This window comes from Pteronotus mesoamericanus, unplaced genomic scaffold (assembly GCF_021234165.1).
Source record: "Pteronotus mesoamericanus isolate MK-2021 breed Mesoamerican mustached bat unplaced genomic scaffold, CSHL_Meso_final contig_221, whole genome shotgun sequence".
NCBI lineage: Eukaryota > Metazoa > Chordata > Mammalia > Chiroptera > Mormoopidae > Pteronotus > Pteronotus mesoamericanus.
Window position 1 is genome coordinate 9,874,200 of NW_026555092.1, and position 20,364 is coordinate 9,894,563.

General features: G+C 51.4%; 1 protein-coding gene across 2 annotated transcripts in view; it reads right to left on the reverse strand.

Moving 5' to 3' along the window:
• The window catches only part of TRIM62 (tripartite motif containing 62), a 28,510-nt gene extending 12,950 nt beyond the window's left edge, over positions 1–15,560 (reverse strand). Inside the window, exons 1-3 of one of the 2 annotated variants that reach the window (XM_054571934.1) lie at positions 15,480–15,560; positions 14,509–14,959; positions 3,756–3,851 (exon numbers count right to left, since the gene is read on the reverse strand). In XM_054571934.1, coding sequence (XP_054427909.1) covers positions 3,756–3,851; positions 14,509–14,916 — 504 coding nt within the window. In that variant the 5' untranslated portion in view covers positions 14,917–14,959; positions 15,480–15,560. The remainder of the gene's footprint in view (positions 1–3,755; positions 3,852–14,508; positions 14,960–15,479) is intronic. The other variant, XM_054571936.1, reaches the window with a different exon arrangement.
• Positions 15,561–20,364: the final 4,804 nt, after the last annotated feature.

Genomic DNA, 20,364 nt, shown 5'->3' on the forward strand with positions numbered 1-20,364 from the left:
GACAGATATCAGAAGCTTTATAAATGGCAATATACTGGGCAAACCTTGGTGGTCACTCACCCTGTCTGTCCCACCAGCCCTGAGACCTGCTGGCCAAGGAAGAGGGGTGAAGCGTACAGGCTTTTGTGCTCCACGGTCTGGGTAAGAATCCTACCTCTGGCTCTTTAGCGTGGCGACCTCAGTTGCCTACTATCTGTGAACCTTAGTTTTCTTATCTGTGGAAGGGGTATCGCCACTACATTGCAGGGCTATGTGTGCAAATTAAATGAGGGAATGTTCACACAATGCATGGCATTGTTTGAGGTACAGAGAAAGAGCCTGGTTATTAACGACGCATCAGTTCTAACACATCCTAGAAGTCTTCACTGAGAAGTGCAGCCTGAAGGATGGGCGGGATGTCAATTGCTGGGGAGGGAAACAGGAAGAGGGAACAGCACGAGGCAGGATGACACACACAGGGCACAGAAGTGCGGCCCGGCTGCAGCAGTGTGTGGGGCCTGCCTCTGCAATTTTACTTTGTGGGATTCTGGCTGGGAGTTCACAGAGTCAGGAATCCTGCGGTGTGCAGTGCCCAGGGCTCTGTGGGAGGCTTGACAAAGGCTCAATTAGGGCCAGTTCCCTCCCCGTCTGGGCTGCCGGCCGGCAGGAAGAACTGCTGGCAGTGGGCCAGCCTCCCTGCGCATGCCCACCCAGAGCGCCAGGCAGACAAAGGGGTGGCGGAGCGGGGCGGGGGGTGGGGGGGGGGCTGGGGAGGAACAGCTGGGCCGCCTGTGGCCTTCCTGAACCCCTCACCCAGAGAGGGTAGAGGCTTCTGCAGTGGCAGGTCGCAGATAGAGAAGATGGGGCCTGCCCCTCCTGCACCGTCTGCCGCCGCCCTCCTAAGGTCCCCAAATCCCACAGCCACCCCTTCTACTTCCTTCTCAACTGCTCTGCAGCAGCGTCTGGCCCACTGGCCCCTTTCTACTAACTGAAAGTTCTGGTTTGCCTCCCACCTCTGTGGCTGCTCCCTCTCTGCCACCCATGTTTCTTACGGCATGTCCAGGCCAGCTCTTCCCAATCTCATCCTTCGTGTCCTCCCTCAACTCTGGCTCTCCCTGCTTTGAGGACGGCTCCCACGTCCTTATCATCAGCCTTGCGTCTCTCCTGAGCACCGCATTCATCCTTCTACCTGCCTCTTCCACACATATCCCTGGGATCCCACAGGCCCTCCACCTCACTCGGTCCAAAGTCAACTCTGTGTCTTGGCCAACAATCTCACTGCCGGAGTGATCTTTTTAATGCGTAAACTGGGTCACAGCCAATTCTGTGTTTAGGAGCCTTTCTTGGCTCCTTGATGACTAGTTAAACTCTAAATTCCTTAGCCTGGCATTCAAAGTCCTCAATTAATCTTAGTTTACCTCTCTAATGCCATTGCTGTGACACCTTCCTTTACTTTTTCAAGCAGTGAAGCATTCCCAGAGCATTTTATAAATACTTAATACACTGTCCCACAGTTCATGTGACTCCCAGCTAGTGGGTCACCCCCCCCCCATCCCATGGCAATGATGCCTTCCTCAGCTCTGCCCCCCAACCCCCCTCACTCTCCTGTCCATCCCAGGGCCGGACACAAGGCTGGTGGCAGTCAGAGCCTGCCTGAGAGGTGAAGGAAGGAAGGATCTTGCTCAAGATGACTCCGCCAAGGTGGGTGCAAAATTTATCTTATTTCTAGGGTAGGAGCCCAGTGTTCCCCAGGACAAGAGAAGACAGGTAGGGAAAGTGGGCGAGGCAGTGCAGAAGTAGAACGTCTGAGTGACAGCCACCCCAGGCGACCCAAGCATGTTCCCTGACCTACCTGGTTTGCTGGCCACAAAGCCAGAGATCTTACTGAGGACACGCCAGCATGAGGCTGAAATATGCACGAGGTTCTGACAGAATTGGAAAATCAGCTCTCAGTTGGCCGCTTACTAGCTCTGGGGCCTCAGGCCAGCGGGTCGACCTCCCTGTGTCTCAGTTTCCTTGCTGATAAAATGGCAGTAATAGTTTCTACCTCAAAAGGTGCCCCCGCCGGCCCCACTGATTTGTTCTACAACTATTTACTGTACAGGGAGCACTGAGCTAGGGCTGGGGAGTCCTGCTGCCATGGAGGTGACAGGCTGTGGGGCTCAGCGAGACAATGAACAGGAAACAGTTTCTAGCAAAAAAAGGCTTAGCTTAACTGGTGTGTCCTGGTTACTTCAGTTCTTTCTATGGCAGAGCCACCCCCGTCTCACCCCCCAATCCCTTTGGTGCTGTAGCTGGGCAAGAAGCCCCCACCCCAGCCCACCACGTCCCTGGGATCATGCTGGGGCTTGGAGGAGCCGGGGCCATTTCAGGAAAACACCCTGCCAAGAATGCATCACTCAGTCAGAGCCGACCAAGGAAAACATTGGGCCTGGGGAGGTCAGACAGACCCTCGGGCTGGGCCACTGGAGGAGCAGGCGCCACAGGAAAGCCGAGTCAGGCACCAGGTGAAATATGACCTCCAAAGCATCCATAGGCATGTCTTGTATAAACACCCTGGTCCAGACAGGAAGCAGGGCTGGGGAGCTGGAGGGGAAGGTGGCCCCACAGGACCCCCCAGAGGTAGACAGATGGACAGGAAATCAGAGAAGGAAGAGGTCAGTGGAGAAAAACAATGGGGGGGGGGCATGAATGGAGAAAGGAAGAGAATGCTGGGGAGAAGAAACAGACCATAATATTCCCCTCTCATCCAGACAGAGGCTTCCATTTGCTTCTCTTTATGTGAAAGGTATAGAATCACCAGGTAGATGGGGAAACTGAGGCTGTGAGAAGTAAATAGGCTTCTCATCTGTTGCCTGTAAAGGGTCCTGCCCAGAGGCCCTCTGGAATGTTCTCTGAAGAAATGCTTGAGACCCCACAGCAGGTTGCCAAGCTGGGGCACAGGTCTGGATCTCCAATGGCTTCTCGCTGCCCCAGTGTGAACTCCCTAAGCCCAGAGCTTTCCTCATGTCCCGCTCCAGCTGCTGCTGGCGATGGCACTCCTGCTAATGAAGTGGAGCCAGAATGAAATCACCCGAGAGCTTAGCAGCTGCGCCTGGGTCCCCAGTTCTTGGTCCCAGAAAGACGGGGCAGAAATCAAAGCAAGCCTTGTCCGGTTAATGAGCTATCTGTGAGGAGAACTTAGAGGGAGCTCCTGGGAAGTGTGCTGGGATCCAGAAGTGAGCTGCGAGGAGCCCGGCTGAGTCCCCACAGTACCGGTAGCAGCTCCGGGGCCCAAAAAAGTATGCAGTTTACTCCAAGTCATACAGCGAGTTAGTGTCTGCGTCAGAAATCGCAACCCTCCCCTTAGGTCAAGAAGAAAAAAAAAAGCCTTTTCTTTTTAAACCCTTGTAGCCAGAGATTGCAGGATTTGACCCTATTTTTCAGAGTCCATGATCCCATGGCCTGAGCTTCAAGGGATGATGTGTTTAATAATGCAAGAAGAAAAAAGACCCCTGAAGGGAGCAAGGGTCCCTGGTCCTACTAACGCCAATCCTTGCCCTTAGTCACCCTGGAGTGAGTCCCACGCCACTTATCCTTGCTGAAACGTCAGCCTTGGTTTCACCCCCACAGCCCCCGCCCTTCCACTCGGAGTTGGGCCTCTCGAAGCCCCGCCCCCACAGCAGGCCCGAGTCTCTGCCCCTCTCAGTCCCTTCTGGCTCCGCCCCATAAAGCCCCACCCCATAAAGCCCCGACCCATCCAGCCGGCTCCACCTCCTGGCCCAGGTCCGGCTCACCTTAGTCTCCGCCAGCTGTCGCTTGAGCAGCTGCAGTGCCTCTGTGTGCTCCCGCTCGCTGTCCTGAAGGGCCTGAAGCTGCTCCTTCAGCTCCCTCTGGGGGGTGGGGGGAGGAAGAAAGCCCCAATTTACAGGGTTTGCCAGTTTCTGTGATGTAAACACTCCCACCAAAGCCGGTTTCAAGCTATCAATGGGAGGTCACAGGGAGCTGCGAAGGTTTGCACAGTCAGCTCTCAGGAACCGGCGCAAACTGGCTCCAGCACAACACTGCCTGGGGTCCTTTCCTTTAGACTTATTTTTTACATGGAGGAGAAATACACCCCCATCTAACTTCAGCTCCTTTTAGTCAGATCTGGATGACTGATAGCTGAACGTCATTCCTAACGGATTCCTGTGCATCTGAGTGGTTGGAGTAGATGGATCTCACTCCCTCAAGAGTGCAGAGTAACTGCTCCTCAGGCCCCCCAACGGCCTGGGGCCCGTCCAGCTCGGGACAGAGTCGGGCAGAGACAAACGTTGGAGGAGGTGGGTCAAGTGCAGCAATCCTCCCCACTGGTGGTCCGTGTGGGTCCACAAAGGACCCAGCCACCCAGGCCACTCTTCAGAGTCTCTGAGAAAACCACCCTGCAGGCTGTGTTTTGAACATTGCTCAGGGCACCTGAGGGACTGGACAAATTCCTTCCAGCTTTCGTGGTCAGGGAATGGGGACAGCAGGCCTGTCCCTTCCTGTTGGACTCCAGCAGCAATCGCATTGGGCTCCACAAGGTACTGTCAGCCACAGGGAGAGTGATAAGGGACAAGCCCCAACCCATGATGCCTCAGGAGGGGTGCTGATGAGTTGGGGGGAAGACAGTGACACAGACATTAACATCACAGTGCATATGGGAAGTACAGTATTAGGGGACTCCCAACCTACTGTCCCTCCCATGTTCCCCACCTCAGCAAAGGGCACCCCACCCCCCACAGGCAGCGAGACCAGAAATCTGGGCATCATCCTTGACTCTGTTCACCCACCAATCCAGTCTTCAGTTTGCCCTGAAATTTGTTCTCTCCTCTCTATACCTCTGCCATCACCCGCCCCGCCCCCCCCCCGTCCCCACTCCAGGCTCCTGGGCTGTGGCCCCAGGCTCCTCGCTACCCTTGCACTCTCCAAGTGCTGCCCCCAGAGCAGCTGGAGTGACTGTTGTAAAGGGCAGATGTGCCCATGTTTCTCCCCCGATGCCTCCTGTGAGATTTCTGCCCTGTCTGGGAAGAATGGCACAAAATCGGAACAAGGTTTTCAAGGCCTGTCACCACGGCCCCAAATTTCTCTTCCAGCCTCATCTCTTGGTCTAGACCTGCACTGTGAGTATGGGAGCCACTAGCCACATGTATCTATTTAAATTAAAATGAAATAAAAATTAAATACAATTAAAAATTATGTTCCTCAGTTGTACCAGTTGCACTGGAATGCACATGTCAAGTGCTCAAAAGCCACATGTACCTAGTGGCTTCTGCACCAAACAGCACAGATGCATAACACTTCCATTATTCTAGAAAATCCTATTGGACAGTGCTGCTCTAGATGCACTAAGCACCATGCATGCTGTCCTCCGGGCCTTTGCACCTGTTGTTCCCTCTGCCTGGAATGCTCACCCACATTTTTCTTCACTTACTAGACTCATACTCATCTCTTAAGACCTAGAGTAAATGTCACGTCCACTGAGAAGCCATCTCAAGCTGTCCACACTGTCCTCAGACACTCCCTCGCTCACGCCATTATGGCACACGTGGCATATTAATTACAAAGTTACCTGTCAATCTCCCCCACAAGAGTGTGGGCTCTCCAGGGTAGGGGCTGTATCTGATAGATTTTCACACTCTCAGTACCTAGGACAGGGCCAGGCACAGAGCCACATTGGTATGAACCTGTCCAGGGAAGAGGCTGTGCAAGTCTGAGCTCACCTCTGAAAGGGTGTGAGGAGAGAGAGTGCCCCCAAGCAGGTGGCTGGCCCCAGGAGGGCTACACAGCCTGAGGGAACAGCTAACTTAGGAAAACCAAATCCTGGAACTCACAGGGCAGGACGAGGAGGCAGCCTGAACTTTGTCCCTTCCCCCCACCCCCACTTCCCTTGTCTCCTTTCAGGCCTGGGATCAGACCTGGATAGGAGGCTGGCTCTGCCACACGTGAGCTGTGTGACCTTGGGCGTGTACCCCAACTTCTTATTGCCCCAGTCCCTCCTCTGTGAAATGGGGATAACAATACCTCCTAGAGTTGGGAGGATGAAGTGAGATAATAGTAAGAAGTGTTTAGCCTCACAGGGCAGAGCTTGGCATACACCGAGCGCTCAGGAGGGCGAGTGGTCACCATGTCCCACATGAGGCTTCTGAGTCATTTCTCCATGTCCTCACCCCTTGCTGTGTCCAGGCCTCTCCCTGCCTCCTCAGGCAGCCAGAGCAGGAAGGAGATCTGGGGCCATTTGGTCCAACCCCTTGGATTTCTAAAACAGGAACTTAAGGTCCAAGGAAAGGGACTGAGTGGCCCACAGCCACATGGATTGATATAGGAGAACCAACCTGGTAATTTACTCCTAGCAGAGGTCAGACAGGAAACACGAAGCTATTGATAAACTCCTAAGTGACAGAGCTAACTGGGGGGAAGGATGTTGGCAATGCCAGAGCTCAGGAGCAAAAGGGCTGGAGGTGGCGTGATATGGGTTTGAATTTCACAGGCGTCATGTAATCTAATTCTCACAAGCTCATGAGGTTAGTGCCTTGTCACCTCCATCTCCCAGAGGGAGAAACAGAGGCTCAGAGAGGTCATGCTGCTGGCCTAAGGTCACACAGCTCATAAGGGGCTTGGAGTGACTCCAAATACATGCCGGAAGCCCTTGGCTGTTCTGTCTCCCATTCAGTTCAATACAGCATCATGTCTGGTCACCCCTGGTCAGGCTTTGGGTCGGCCACTCTGCGGGCTCTAGACACGGTCCTTGCCCTTGAGGAGCCTGCAGTCAGTTGGGGAGGCAGAAATGTTGAAGTGAGGAAGACCCCATCGGAGAACAGAACATGGTGGGACCATCTAGGAACCAATCCAGCTGGCTGCCACCATCCGACTGTATTTGTGACACCTTCCCCCCACCTCAGTTTCCAAATCTGTGAAGTACAGCTAATAACAGTGCAGGCTCCATGGGTTGTGAGGATTAGATGACTTAATTCACAACTTGACACGATGCCCAGGATGTGCTCTGTCGCTCTTAGCTGTTGTCATTATCATCATAGTAATTGCAATTATATGTGAAGTAGGGACTCAGATCTGGGGATCTTCCAGGGGAGAGTTTATTTTTAATGGAAGGATCAGGGAAAGAGGTGGGCAGGGTTCCTTCAAGCCTCCAGGGTGGGGCCCGAGCATTTCGGTGGAGAGAACTAGTCCGGCAGGAGCACACCTGGCGAGCGAGCGCAGGAAGTTGGGGGCAGTAAGGAATGGCTGAAGCCAAGTCTGTGGCAGGGGGGTGGAGTCACAGGGCCATGGGGCCGGCTCAGGTGAGGGTGGGGGGTTGGAGAAGGCCTTGAAGGTCAACCTGGGGAGCGAGCCTCTGCAGGGGCCCATCAAAGTTGGGGAAGGGGAGGATGCACTTGCAGAGGCCAGAAGTACAACCCTCCACTCCCTCGTCCAGAGACCAACGGAGACCTGTGTCTGAGCACACAAGCATGCAAATATGTCAGCCAAGAGGCTCTGGGGCTCCCATAGCTTTGGAGAGGCCAGGACTGGGACAGCAGCTGTGGGGAGGACAGAGAGCCAGACCTCCCCTCTTGAGAGGCCAGCCTTCGCCTAGCCCAGAGGGCAGAGCTGCCTCGGGAAGCCATCTCCCCTTGAGTTCAGGGACTCTTCGCGGCCCCCTCCCAGATCAGTGCAGCCCAGTGAAGACTGCATGAACTCTGGCATCAGAAAAGTCTGGGTTCCGATCCCAGCTGCACTTCTTTCCCTTCTCAGGGCCCACCTCTCAGAGCCTCATCTGTCACATGGGCATAAGAGCCACTCACGAGGTTGTGATGAGGATTAAATGAGACAGTACCTATAAAAGGGCCCGGCATGGTACTGGCACATCCCAGGTGCTCAAGGCCCTCTCCCCTTCTCTGTGCCCTGGTACTGCTCTCTCCTCTCTTCTCTGACCCAAGAATGCTGGAAATCTTAACAGGGCAAACTGAACTTACCTCTCCTTTTCCCTTTCCTCTCAATCCCTCTTCGATGCCCAGAGCTCCCAATGCTCCTGCTCCTCCCAACAGACTTGAACTCTTGTCTATCTTGTCTACCTTTGAGCCCCACGTTCCCTGCCCACTCTGAGCTTTGCCGCCTCTGGCTACACATCCCTGGCTGCTCCCCCAGCCTCCAGGCTCTCACACCAGTCCGCCCCGAGCATATCAGGCCAGGCCACGCTTGCCTGCCCAAACCCATTCTTGGCTCCCCAGCATCTCCACGATCAAGTCCAAGCTCCTTGGGCTGGGGGAGGATGTATTCAAGGTCCTTCTTGACCTGGTCAAGATTCACTGTACCCACAACAAACCACCTGGGCACGTGCTCACCTCCATGCCTATCCCTGGTCAGACTCAGCTAACCTGAGCTCATGTTCCAGCTTCAGTGACACTTAGTGGTTGTACTTAGGCACGGTTTCTGAGGCTCAGTTTCCTCATTTGAAAACAGAGTGATGAGATCCTATTCATAGGGTTGTTATGAAGATTAATTAGGAGAGAGGGACAGAGGATGACACGGGCCAGGGCTCGTTCATTCTCTCCTGGCCACTCACAGGCCTTGGCCTCTACATACAGCAGGAATATCAGCGGAAGAAACTGCTGCATGAATCACTGAATCCAAAATGGAACCTATCTCCAAGTCATCCACGCCCACCCTCGGTGTCCAAGCAGATCTCCGGTCCTGAAGGCAAACGATGTTGTGAAAACCCTACTGGATGTGAGTCCCTACAGCTGAACTCTGGTCTAACCTTGGGGATGTCCATTTCCCATGTGAAAAGTGGGGAGAGGTTGGAACTGGGTGTGTTCTGAGCTCCCTCCCCGTTTGGATGCTCCCTGAGGCAGTTAGAATTTGGGTGGGGAGGCTAAGTTCTCGGCCAGGCAGTCCCTAGTCTGAATCCCAGCTCTGCCTCCCACCTGCAGTGTGGTCTTGGGCCAGTTACTGGACCCCTCAGCCTCAGTGTCTTCATCTATGCAACGGTGCTGATCCTAGTCCCACTCGGAGCAGGGAAGGGAGAAGGGGCTGTAGGGAGGGTTCAATGCCTAAAACAGCACCTGGCACACAGCAAGTACCCAATAAACTTTGGCCAGATTCTTCTTCAGAGTTGTTATTTCTGTTGTTGTCACTCCCTACGAGATCCTTTTCTCTCTAGCAAATAAACTTCCGCTCTACATTTCTACATTGTAGCCTGTGCTTAGCCAAGGTGTCCTGGATGAACAGGACACCTGTGAAGAAGAACGGGAAGTAAGATGCCGACAGCTAGCCCTGGGTTTGACTCACTGCCAGCCTCGCCCCATGGAGGCTGCTGTTTGCACATAAATCCTGCTCTCTCCTGGGAAAAGTCACGGCAGAGGCTGCTTCCAGGGACACAAAGAACCTGGCTGCCTCTCTGTCCTTTGTATCTGTTATTTCTTTGAATAGGCAGCAACTCTCTTTCCCTCTTTACACATTAAGTAGACAGTCTCATTCCTGCTTCCATTTTCCAGATTGGGAAAGGGTGCAGAGAAGGCATTACCTTCCATTCAGGTGGAGGAAGCCAGAGGCAGGATTCAAACCTAGTCCTCTAACTCCAGTCCTCTTTCCCTGTGTGGCTGCCCTGGCGTCTCTGGATCAATATACCAAGTTTTTCAAGGCTCCCATCCAAGGCTGATATACTGCTGTCTCCTGTGGCATGAAGGAGGCCTTGAGAAAGGCTCCAGTGGTCACATGAGCCCTGGAGGGGGTGGCTGGGACCGAATCTGATCCTTTCTCTGGAGGTCAGGAAGCTGAGATGGCCAGAGCCGGATACCATGCCTGACCATCATGACGTCTAGCCACCTGCCCTTGGTGCATCAGCTGGCACAGACAGTGTCCTTAGCTTGACCCGTGCTGAGTACTTGAAATACAAAGACAGGCAGAGTGGGGGTGGGGAGGTGGGAAGACAACTGCCCGGCCTTCAGCGGCAGCTCAGAGGCTATGAGTGGCCCAGTCAGACTGGCTTCAAATCCTGCCTGTGCCATTTACTAGCAGGGTGACCAAACAAGTCACTGCATTCCTGAGCCTCTGTTTACTTATCTATAAAGAATCAAATTACAGTACTCACTGGATAGGGTGTTATGAAGATTAAATGAAGTAATACCAGAAATGTGCTTAGGAAAGCCCCAGACTTTAGGCTAGAGCTCAGTAGTTATTGGCTAAGTCCCAAACCCTGCCGAGATGGGGTTCCCTCCCTTCCCCTTGCTCTGTGGTCTAGTGTTCAGCATCAAGAAGAGAAAAAAAAAGGAATGCATATCCCCTCACGTTCGCATGGTATTTATACAACAAAAATTCTGTAGAACTAGAAAGCAATTATAACCAAGTTTTTCTATGCGGTGGGACTATTGGGAGACTTGAACTTTTACATTATATAGCTCTGTTTATTATGCTCATTCTATAATCTGAAAAAAAAAAAAAGACAGTTAAAAACTGTTGTGTGCTACCCTGTGCCAAGCACAGTATCAGGCACTTTTTTTTTTTTAAAGATTTTATTTACCTATTTATTTTAAAGAGGGGGAAGGAGAGAGGAAGAGAGGTACAGAAACGTCAATGTAAGAGAGAAACATTGATTGGCTGCCTCTTTTAAGCACCTCGCCCTGGGAACAAACCCGTAACTCAGGCATGTCCCCTGACCGGGCATCGAACTGGTGACCTTTTGCTTTGCGGGACAACACCCAACCAACTGAGCCACACCGGTCAGGGCAGTAACAGATACTTTTGACGTAGCATCCCTCACCTTTACACTGTCTTTCACCCCTGTTATAGATGAGCAGGTGGAAGCCTAGAGAAGTGAAGTAACCTGACCTAGGACACATAGCTTCTCAATGAAGACATCAGGATCTGACCCCAGTATTAGAATCTGGAGGGTACAAGGCAATTCTGCTTCACAGGTCAGGGAAAGCTTCACAGAGCAGGTGACATTTGAACTGAGCCTAGAAAGCTGAGTAGGACTTCTTCAGGCCTGGGTTTTCAACCAGGGGGGATTTGGACCGTAGGGCATATGTGATGAAAAAATCTGGCGACATTTTTGGTTGTCACAGCTTGGAGAGAGGGATGCCACTGGCATCTAGTGGGTAGAGAGAGGCTGGGCATGCTGCTAAATATACAGTGCACAGGACTGCCTTGCACAAAACAAAGACTTATCTGACCCTAAATGTCAATAGTATAGAGTATGCTGTAATATCCTAGAGCTGTTATTATTTATTGAGTGCTTACTATGTGCCAAGTGCGGTACTAAATTCTTGCAAATGTCCTCTAATTTAATCCAGTCCCACCACTCCATGCCGTCAATGACGAATATGAGGCTGAGATGATAAGTAACTTTTCTAAGGTCACACAGCCAGAAAATGGTAGCACCACGGCTGGAGGAGTCTGAATACACAGCCAGTTCTGTGTACGCAGGATTTGTAATAAATGTAAAAGCTCCAGACCAACTCCTAGGCAGGATGTGAGGGGTCTCCGGCTGAGCCTAGGTGCACTGGCCTTGATGGCTTGGGCAAGGTGCCCCCTTCCCTTCTGCCATTCCCCACCTGCCAAGTGAAGGTTGCACCAGATAATCTCCAAGACCCTGGCAGCTCTAAGTCTGTTATCTTTAGGAGAACGGCCCAATCCCAGGCTCCAGGAGCCTGCAGCTGGGAAGGGAGGGGGCATAATGGGCAGGCTCAGCCTCATTGCTTGTGCATACATAGCTAATGCAGCCCTGCTTCCCCACCAGGAAGGAGATGCAGGTAGAGGCTGGGAGTGGCTTGAGCCTAACCCAGGAGCTTACCTCTCCAGTGGGGAGGCATGTTTCTCTGTCACCTTCTTGCCAAGTCCAAAGCCAGGCACCAAAGCCAGGCACCAAAGCCAGGCCTTCTCAAGCAAGAGAGGCAGGTCTAGGCATTTCCCCAGCTGGGCACATGAATTCTCACAGGTAGAAGGACAAAGAATGGGAGTAGGTGCGGACCCAGACCCTACCATGTGCCAGCTGTCTCTAAAAGCAGGTCCCTCTCAGGTCAGCCTCATGAAAACCCTGGTAGGAAAGAATCATCTCGACCCCACTTTACAGACGGGAGCATCACGGCTTACAGGCAGTGACCCGGCTGAGTTACACAGTGCTGAAGGAAGGTTTGGAAAGCAAGTGTGTCTGATCCCAGGGCAGTAACCACAAGGTAAGTGAGTGGTAGTCCTGCTGGTCTTTTCACCTAAGAATGAAGTATTTCAATAACGTTTGGAGAAAATGTATGTTCAATTTCTCCCGTATTCCCCAAGACACAGAATGGACTACAAAAAACCAAAACATAGTAATCCTGATTTTCTGGTTTGCCGAAAGGGGAACCAGGATTCAGAGAGAAGACAACTTTCCAACTAGAAAGTCACACAGGGAAGGGAGGGGATGAGCAGCTGGGCGGGGGGGCTGGTGGGGGAGGGCCTGGCCCAGGTCAGGCTGAGTTTTCCAGCCCAGATCTCTCATGGTCTGGCATGTGGCTTTGGGTATGTCACATCACCTGTCTGGAGGTCAGCCTGCACATCTATATAATGAAGGGGATGGACAGATGGTTTCACAGAGTCCCTTCAAACTCTTACAACCTGTGCCCAATTCTGTCAAAGGTTCTCTCCTCTTCCGAGTTTCTGTACTTTCACACATGGGGAGATGGGAACACCAGTGCCCAGCACAAGGAAGGCGGAGGGCCAATACTAGCCTTGTACAAGTTCCCAGAGCTCCCAAGCCTTGCTCTCTATCTTGAAGGAGCCAGACTGGAAGAGAGTCAGTCATGGTTTGGGATGAAAGGGACAGGGAGTGGGTAACGGTGAACATGAGTCCATTTCTCCTGGGGCCAACACTCATCTTCATGAGCATCTGCTAGGTGTAGGCTGACTTGTAGGAAGTCATGTAGAAGCATGGGCGAACCCCCTACAACATGGGCAAAGTAGTTATTTATCTCCTGCATAAGCATCTTGAGGTTCAAAGAGCTCATTCTCTCCCAAGTTAGCCCACTGCATTTTCATAAAATGTTTGAGTCGAAAACCTTCTGCTTCCAGAGTCTCCGTAGTCTGGGCCAGCTCTGGCCAAGGTTGGTCATTCATTCATTCAACATTTACTGATATGTGCTGTTGGCCATTCCCTGTGCCAGGCTTTGGGGCCATAGATAAGAATAACAGATGATCCCTTCTTGGGGAACTGTGTACTAGGCTGGTATGCCAAGGCTAGAGACATGGGGCTGCTGGATTTAAATGGTTTAACTTGAGAAAAAGATTCAAAGCTCCAATCAGCATGGGGATCATTTTATTAAATATAGTAAAATGAGTTTCTTGCTATAAGATTTCTCCAAGCCTTTAATATGCAAATGTACACTGAGAATCCTCCAACGGGTGTATAGAGAATATACTATATTTCCCAAATACAGCTTACCTGGAACACTACTCCAGGTAAGTGTTCCTGGAGTATCACACTTTATCATACTTTTAAAATATCATACTTTTTTACAGAGGATATTAGGGGAAATGCAGCTCTAATGTTATTTTTTTGGGCCAGTGGATCTTGGGGAAGGCTTACAAAGAGAAAATGTTTGAGCAGGGCTTTTAGAATTTAGTAGGAGTTGGTCAGTGAAGATGGGAAGGTTTAAAGCAGACCATTTCAGCCCTAGGCTGACTATGCTCAGGTTACTGTACACATACTGTTTCACTTAGTCCTCAAAGGTCCTGATGTGGGTGACAGAGCCAAAGAGGTCATCAAAAGCCCCTGGAGACTCCTCCGGGTCCACACCCTGCCTTCTCAAATCACCTTACCTCAGGGCCTCATTCTCCAAATCTTGAACCCTCCAGTACTGTCCTTAAACCCAAAATTGTTCTTACAGTATCTGGACTAGATCCTAGCCTTAACCCCTCACACACCTCGGCCTAACCGTTGGCACCCAAACCTACCCTCTCAGCAGTTTGCTGACTCTAACTTGGACTCTCTTAGACTTATTCCTTCAGGCACTGCTCCTTGGTCCTGATGCACACCTGACTGAGTCCTGACCCTTTGGGCTCGCATACCTGCTGCACAGCTACTTCATATAGTCCTGGCCCATCCTGGGAGGCGGTTCCACTCCCTGTCTAGCCCTGACTGTGTTCCCGTATCAATCTGGGTCTGTCCCAAACTGTCCTGAGCCATTCTTATGCGGGCCTGGTCTCCAGGTCCAGACCCTATCGACACTTGACAGAGGCCCTATCCTTGCTCAGATAGGGCCCATCCCCAACCCCGCCCCAACCTGTACTTCGCCCGGTTCTGATCTTCCCCACTCCAAAGCTGACCAGTCCCCAACCGCGGGACCTACCCCAACTTCAGGTCTACCTCAAACCCCGCCCAAAGCCCCGCCCCTCTCCGCAGCCCTGTCCCGGCCCCGCCCTGTACTAATTCTGATAGGGCCATAACCCTGCCAGCGGCCCCGCCCCGGGAAAAATTCTGACTGGGCCCCGCCCACGGTCCAGCCCTAACCCCGCCCCCGGTCCGGCCCCGCCTCCCGGCCCCGGGCCCGCCGGGCTGCTCACCTGCAACTCCTCAAAGGCATCGTCGATGCCGGTGACTTGGTGCTGCTCGTGCAGCGCGGGCTCGTCGCAGAAGAAGCAGAGCAGGGCGCGATCCGTGAGGCAGAAGAGCTTGACCTTGTCGTGCGCCTGGCAGGGTCGTGCCGCGCGGCGCGCATTGAGGATGGCGTCCAGCGGGAAGGCGCTGTAGCGCTCCACGATGTTGGCAAGCTTGAGGCTGGGCGCGAACGCGGGCTCGGCGAACGTTCGCCGACACTCGGGGCAGTCGCGGGCGCCCTGCGCCTCCTGCCGCACCCAATGCTCCGTGATGCAGCGGCGGCAGAAATAGTGCTCGCAGCCCAGGCTCACAGGGTCCTGGTAGATGCTCAGACAGATGGAGCAGAGCAGCTCGTCCTTGAGGCTGCACGCCATGGCTCCGGGGGCGGCGGAGATGGGGGCCTGAGATGCAGGGGGCCTGCCGAGAGAGCGCGGCGTTGTTGGGGGCAGCACCGAGGGATGCGTGCGAGAGCAGGCCGGGAGAGAAAGGAGTAGGCGCTCGCTACAGGAGAAGGAAGGAGAGCGGTCCGGGAGCTGGGTAACGCGAGGAAGGGGAAGGAGTAGAGACAACCAAGATGAGAGCTTAGGAAGGTGGTCTCAAGACAGTGGGTAACCTGGAGGGATGGGTGTTGGAGGGAGGGGGCCGTGGGTGTCTGAGGGAAGGGACTCCTAGCAAGAAGGTTCCAGGGGAAGGGACAGTCCGAAGGAATGGGTGCTGGAGAAGGGAATCCAGGAGGGGGACGGAGGCCTTGAGGGGGATTGAAATCCCGGGATGGGTGCCATGGGGGGAGGGGAGAAGCCGGGGATAAGGAATTCTGGGGGAGGGAGAAGCCAAGCGTAGCCTCACCGCGGCCGTGCCGGGCAGAGGAAAGGAGCGGTGCGAGCACGCTCAGCAGCCCGATCCTGGCCCCAAGACCCGGCCCGGCGTGTATCCTTACCCCCGCCGGCTCAGTGGTCACTGCTGTGGTCCCAGCGCAGCCTCTCAACCCGGAACCAGCCAAGCCGGAGCGCCAGGCAGCTGAGACTCCGTCCCCGCCCCCGCGGGCGGGACCCAAGCGACTCCGCCTTCGCGGCGGGCGGGGTAGAGAAGGGGCGGGGCCCAGCTTCTAGCTGGTGGACCCCTCCCCTCCCCCACCATTCTCCTGCTCCCGGGGGAGCGAAACCCAGCTGTTCCTTCAGCGTTGGCACTTGGAACAACAGCCAGGTCTTGCTTAGGGTCCCTAAGGCGGGAGGGGGCGGGGAACAGCTAATTTGAGAGCCTAATGTGTAAAAGAGGAGCATCTTTCTGGATCATCAATTTGAAGATTTGGGAAAAATAGTATTTTGTATTAAAACAAACAACGATATGTGTGTAATCTGCATAGAATACAACTTTTGCATAACATATAAAGGTAAAACTCGAGAAACACCCTACTTGCTTAGAGCAAGTTCGAGACCCTCACATTCCTAAGCCCCGGGGTCCGCTTTCCTTTTCTCAAGGAGTGCTGGGGGAGAAGTTGGGAAAGCCCTGGCCCTGGCGAATGTCTGACCCAAGGAATTGCCTCCATTCGGCAAACATTTCTGGAGTGCTGTACTTGTGTAAGTGTGGGGTGGGGCGGTTGTGTGGGAGGTGGAGCAGAGCAGGAGAAAAAGTAATAGGAGACCTTGTCTTGTATGCCAGATGGAGAGGGGATTCTAGGCAGAAGGGACAGCATGTGCAAAAGCATAGAGGCGTGAAAGGGGAGGGCACATTAGGGGTAAGCACAAGTAGTTCTGTACTATCGCGGGTGGGGTGGGGAAGGGGCCTGGGTGGAGTGGAGGGTGTTGAGGGTCATGGTAACAGATTTCCTGAAAGCCCGGGGCTTTCAAGCAAGAGAATGACCTGGTCCATTGCAGGTTTCAGAAAGTCAAGGAGATGCTCATTATACTATCAGAAAGGTGAAAGCAGAGACCCTTTCTGATGTGTCTGCATGTGTGCAGTGCTCCTCACACAGGAAAGGTGTGAGGCTGGACAAAAGCAGCAAAGGTATGGATTGCAGGAAGAGAGCCTGGGCACCAATTAGGTCACTGTTGTCATAGTGCCTGCAGAACACGAGACCTGAACTGGGACCACGGCAGTGGGTAAGGGGAAAAAAGTAGGGTACTGGAAGGACAGACACTATGCAGTTTGTAATAGATTGGATATGGGGGTGAGAGAGGGAGGCATTGACTGTAGCTCCCCAGCTTCTGACTTCTCCAGGAAGGTCTTCACAGGAATTCAACTTTGTGAAGTTACAATTTAACAGACAGCTCGAAGTTTACGCCGTTGCTGTTTCTGTGTCCTCCATCACACCGTCACCTGGTCCCATGCCTCGATCATTGCCAGAACCAATTCGGTTACTCATGCAGCAGTGATTCCTCATCTTTTCCTAGCAGTCAAAGTCCTGATTTTGTTCAGGTGGTTCCCTTCCACATGTGACTAAGGGAAGGCTGACCCTCGTCTATCCCAGGAGTGAGTCCCATTTGGTCCAAGTCCATTGTGGTGGTCACATGCCTCTTGCCAATGATGATTTGGGCTTGGACACATGAGGAAGGTCTAGCCTGAAAAACCAGAGGGGAAGCATATGGTGGGGAGGGTGCTTCAGGAAAAGATCACTTCAAAAAAAAAAAAAAAATCAGCCTACTCCCTTTGCTGCACGTGGATGTAGTTGGTGGTGATGCTTGGAATTGGCAGGAGCCATCTTGTTCCCAGCCTGAGGATGCAGCCAACACATGACTGAGTCCAAGAGAGTCCTGGGGCAGAGGGCCTGGCGGCTCTGACACAAAGCCTAGACTTTTGGATCTGTATTAAATCTAGGCTTGGTATCCTGGGCTTTTAGCATAAGTGACGCCATTTTGGGCCAGTGTTATTTTTGTTGTTATTTTTTGTTTTTTCTTTAATTGCTGAGATGGTCAGACGAACAGCTTGAAAGGTGAAAAGGCCAAAAGCTGGAAAGTATTGTGAGAAGTCGAATAGGCTGTGACTTTCAGCCAAAGGAAACCATATTCCATATATCTTGGGAGAGACTGGAGCTAGATATTAAGAGGAACTTAGCTATTGCTTAACAAGTTTAATAGCTGTATGCTGTCACTTAGCAACCACAAGAATCCCAGATGATATACTGATATGCACCCCCATTTTTTGTAAGGAGGAGTGCATATTATTGAATTATTTGCAATTATTGAATTATTTAAAGTGAAATTTTTAAAAAAGCTTCATTTTACTCAACATATAATCCATCCTCCTCTTCTAAAGCAACATGGTAGCTGGGAAAATGGCTGGTCAGCTAGAGACCCACTTTCCAGCTGCTCTTGCAGCTGAGTGTAGCTTACTGACTAAGTCCTTTTCAGTAGGATGTAAATAACATAGTCCTTAAGGCATTAGGCTTTTTCTCTTCCATGCCTCATTTCCTCTTCCCTTGAGTAGGAACACAGATATGCCAGGGACCGAGCTTCAATAATGCATCATTGGGGCTCACAGAGCAGAGAGATGGAAGGAACTTGGGTTTCTGAATGACTGTATGGAGCGGAGCCACCCACCAGTGCAGAATGGAGTGTGAGAAATAAACCTCCGTTTTCTATAAGCCATTATATTTGCAGTCTTTGTTGCAGCAGCTGAGCATTCCCTATGCTATTCTATATCTGTTTTTGAGAAAAGGCTCTGGTACCATTTAATGGTATTGTCTAAAACGTTTCAATAGCTAAGTTCCTCTTAATATCTAGCTCCAGTCTCTCCCAAGATATATGGAATATGGTTTCCTTTGGCTGAAAGTCACAGCCTATTCGACTTCTCACAATACTTTCCAGCTTTTGGCCTTTTCACCTTTCAAGCTGTTCTTCTGACCATCTCAGCTATTAAAGAAAAAACAAAAAATAACAACAAAAATAACACTGGCCCAAAATGGCATCACTTATGCTAAAAGCCCAGGATACCAAGCCTAGATTTAATACCTTATTTAATTCAACCTCCCCCAGAAACATAATCTTAAGCAATCGATCTGGAATTTTCTGGTCAAGCACCAGTAAGGTAGTCTGTTACATAGACCTCTTCATCCCCCATAGAAAGAAGAGGCAATCAACAACCGAAACTCTTCCCCTTTCTCCGTCAAAGAAAAGATGTCCAGGCACCCAAATAACCCTTTTTCTTTCACTAAAAAAATCCCTGTCTCCCCTCCCTTCTTCCTATGAAACCCTTCCATTTTGTACAACTCCTCGGAGCACCATTCTAGTTGCTAGATGGGATGCTGCCCGACTCATGAATCGTTTAATAAAGGCAATTAGATGTTCAAATTTACTCAGTTGAATTTTGATTTTAATACAGTTAAGAAGCATAGCACTACACTCCAACGATTGGTTATACTTAAGTTTGTCAAATCATTGCTCTTTCTGGATCTCTGTTTCCCCAGCCTGCCCTGCCCTGGTGAGGGCTCTGACTAATACTTGGAGATCCTGGCTGCAGTAAATGCATCTGCTTCCATTCGCACTCTTAAAAAAATAACCTCAGGAATTTTTTTTTTGGAAAAACAATCCAAGAGATATTTTTGAGTAAAAAAAAAAAAAAAAAAAGGAAGACCCAAACACACACACAGACACGTATTCAGACATGAACACACCCAGTCATACACATGTGCATTATATGCAGAACAAAAATCTGTAGAACTCTAGCAATTTAAAATGTGTTTATATATAGGCTAAAATTATTGGGGGGGGGGCTTCAACATTTACATTGTATATCTCTGTTATGCCACATGTAATCAGAAAAAAAAAAGACACAGTGGATTCTCATTATTCGTGGATTTCATATTTGCAAATTCCCTACTCCTAAAATTTACTTTACCCAAATCAATATTTGAGGTGCTTTCGCAGTCACCTGGGGACACGAGCGTGCACTGAGTGGTGAAAAGTTAGAGTTGCCCAACCCACATGTTCCCAGCTGAGGTCGAATAAAGCGGCCTCTGCCCTCTCGTCTCAGCTCTTGGGCTGTAAACAAGTATCCTTTTTGTAGCGTATTCAGTGTCATGTTTTTCTCATTTTTGTGCTTTTTTCGTTGGTGATGTTGCTATTTAAAATGGCCCCCAATTGCAGCGCTGAAGTGCTGACTGGTGTTTCTAACCACAAGAAGGCTCTGATGTGCCTTGAGGAGAAAATATGTGTGTTGGATAACCTTCATTCAGGCATGAATTATAGAGCTGTTGGCCATGAATTCAATGTTAATTAATCAACAGTATATATTAAATAAGCTGTTTTGAAAACAGAAACGCACAGAAAACAAGGTTGTGTATTGATTGGTTGGTGAAAACGTGGCCAGAGGCTCCTAAGAACCCTGTATTTCCTTAAAGGGCAGTGATTCAGTATTTGCTACTCCAGTCTTTGGGGCAACTTTACAGAACAGAACTGCTGTGAATAATAATGAGGGTCAACTGCATATAAAACTTGTGTCTAACAGCATCTACAGATAAAATGTACCAACACCCACGTCCCTTTCCATCCAGGTCACATCGACTCAGGTCTGCTCAAAGGGAGTGCGGCCAGAAAAAGAAGAGCGAGCCACTCCTCCGTGCCAGGCACTGTGCTAGGTGCTTTCTGTCTGTCCTTTTATTTAATCCTCACGACGGTCCTCTTGACTTTTTTTCCCTCCCTATTTGCAGATGAGGAAACTGCAACCCAGAGCAAGGACGGGACTTGCATGCCAGAGCAAGGCTTCTCCATCCCAGGCTGCTGGAGAAGGTTCCACAGTTGCGTGAGGGCCCTATCTGGGCCCTCAGCTCTGTCCCGTGGTCTTCATAAACAGTCCAGTTGGGCTCCCTCTCATTTGCAGACCTTTGC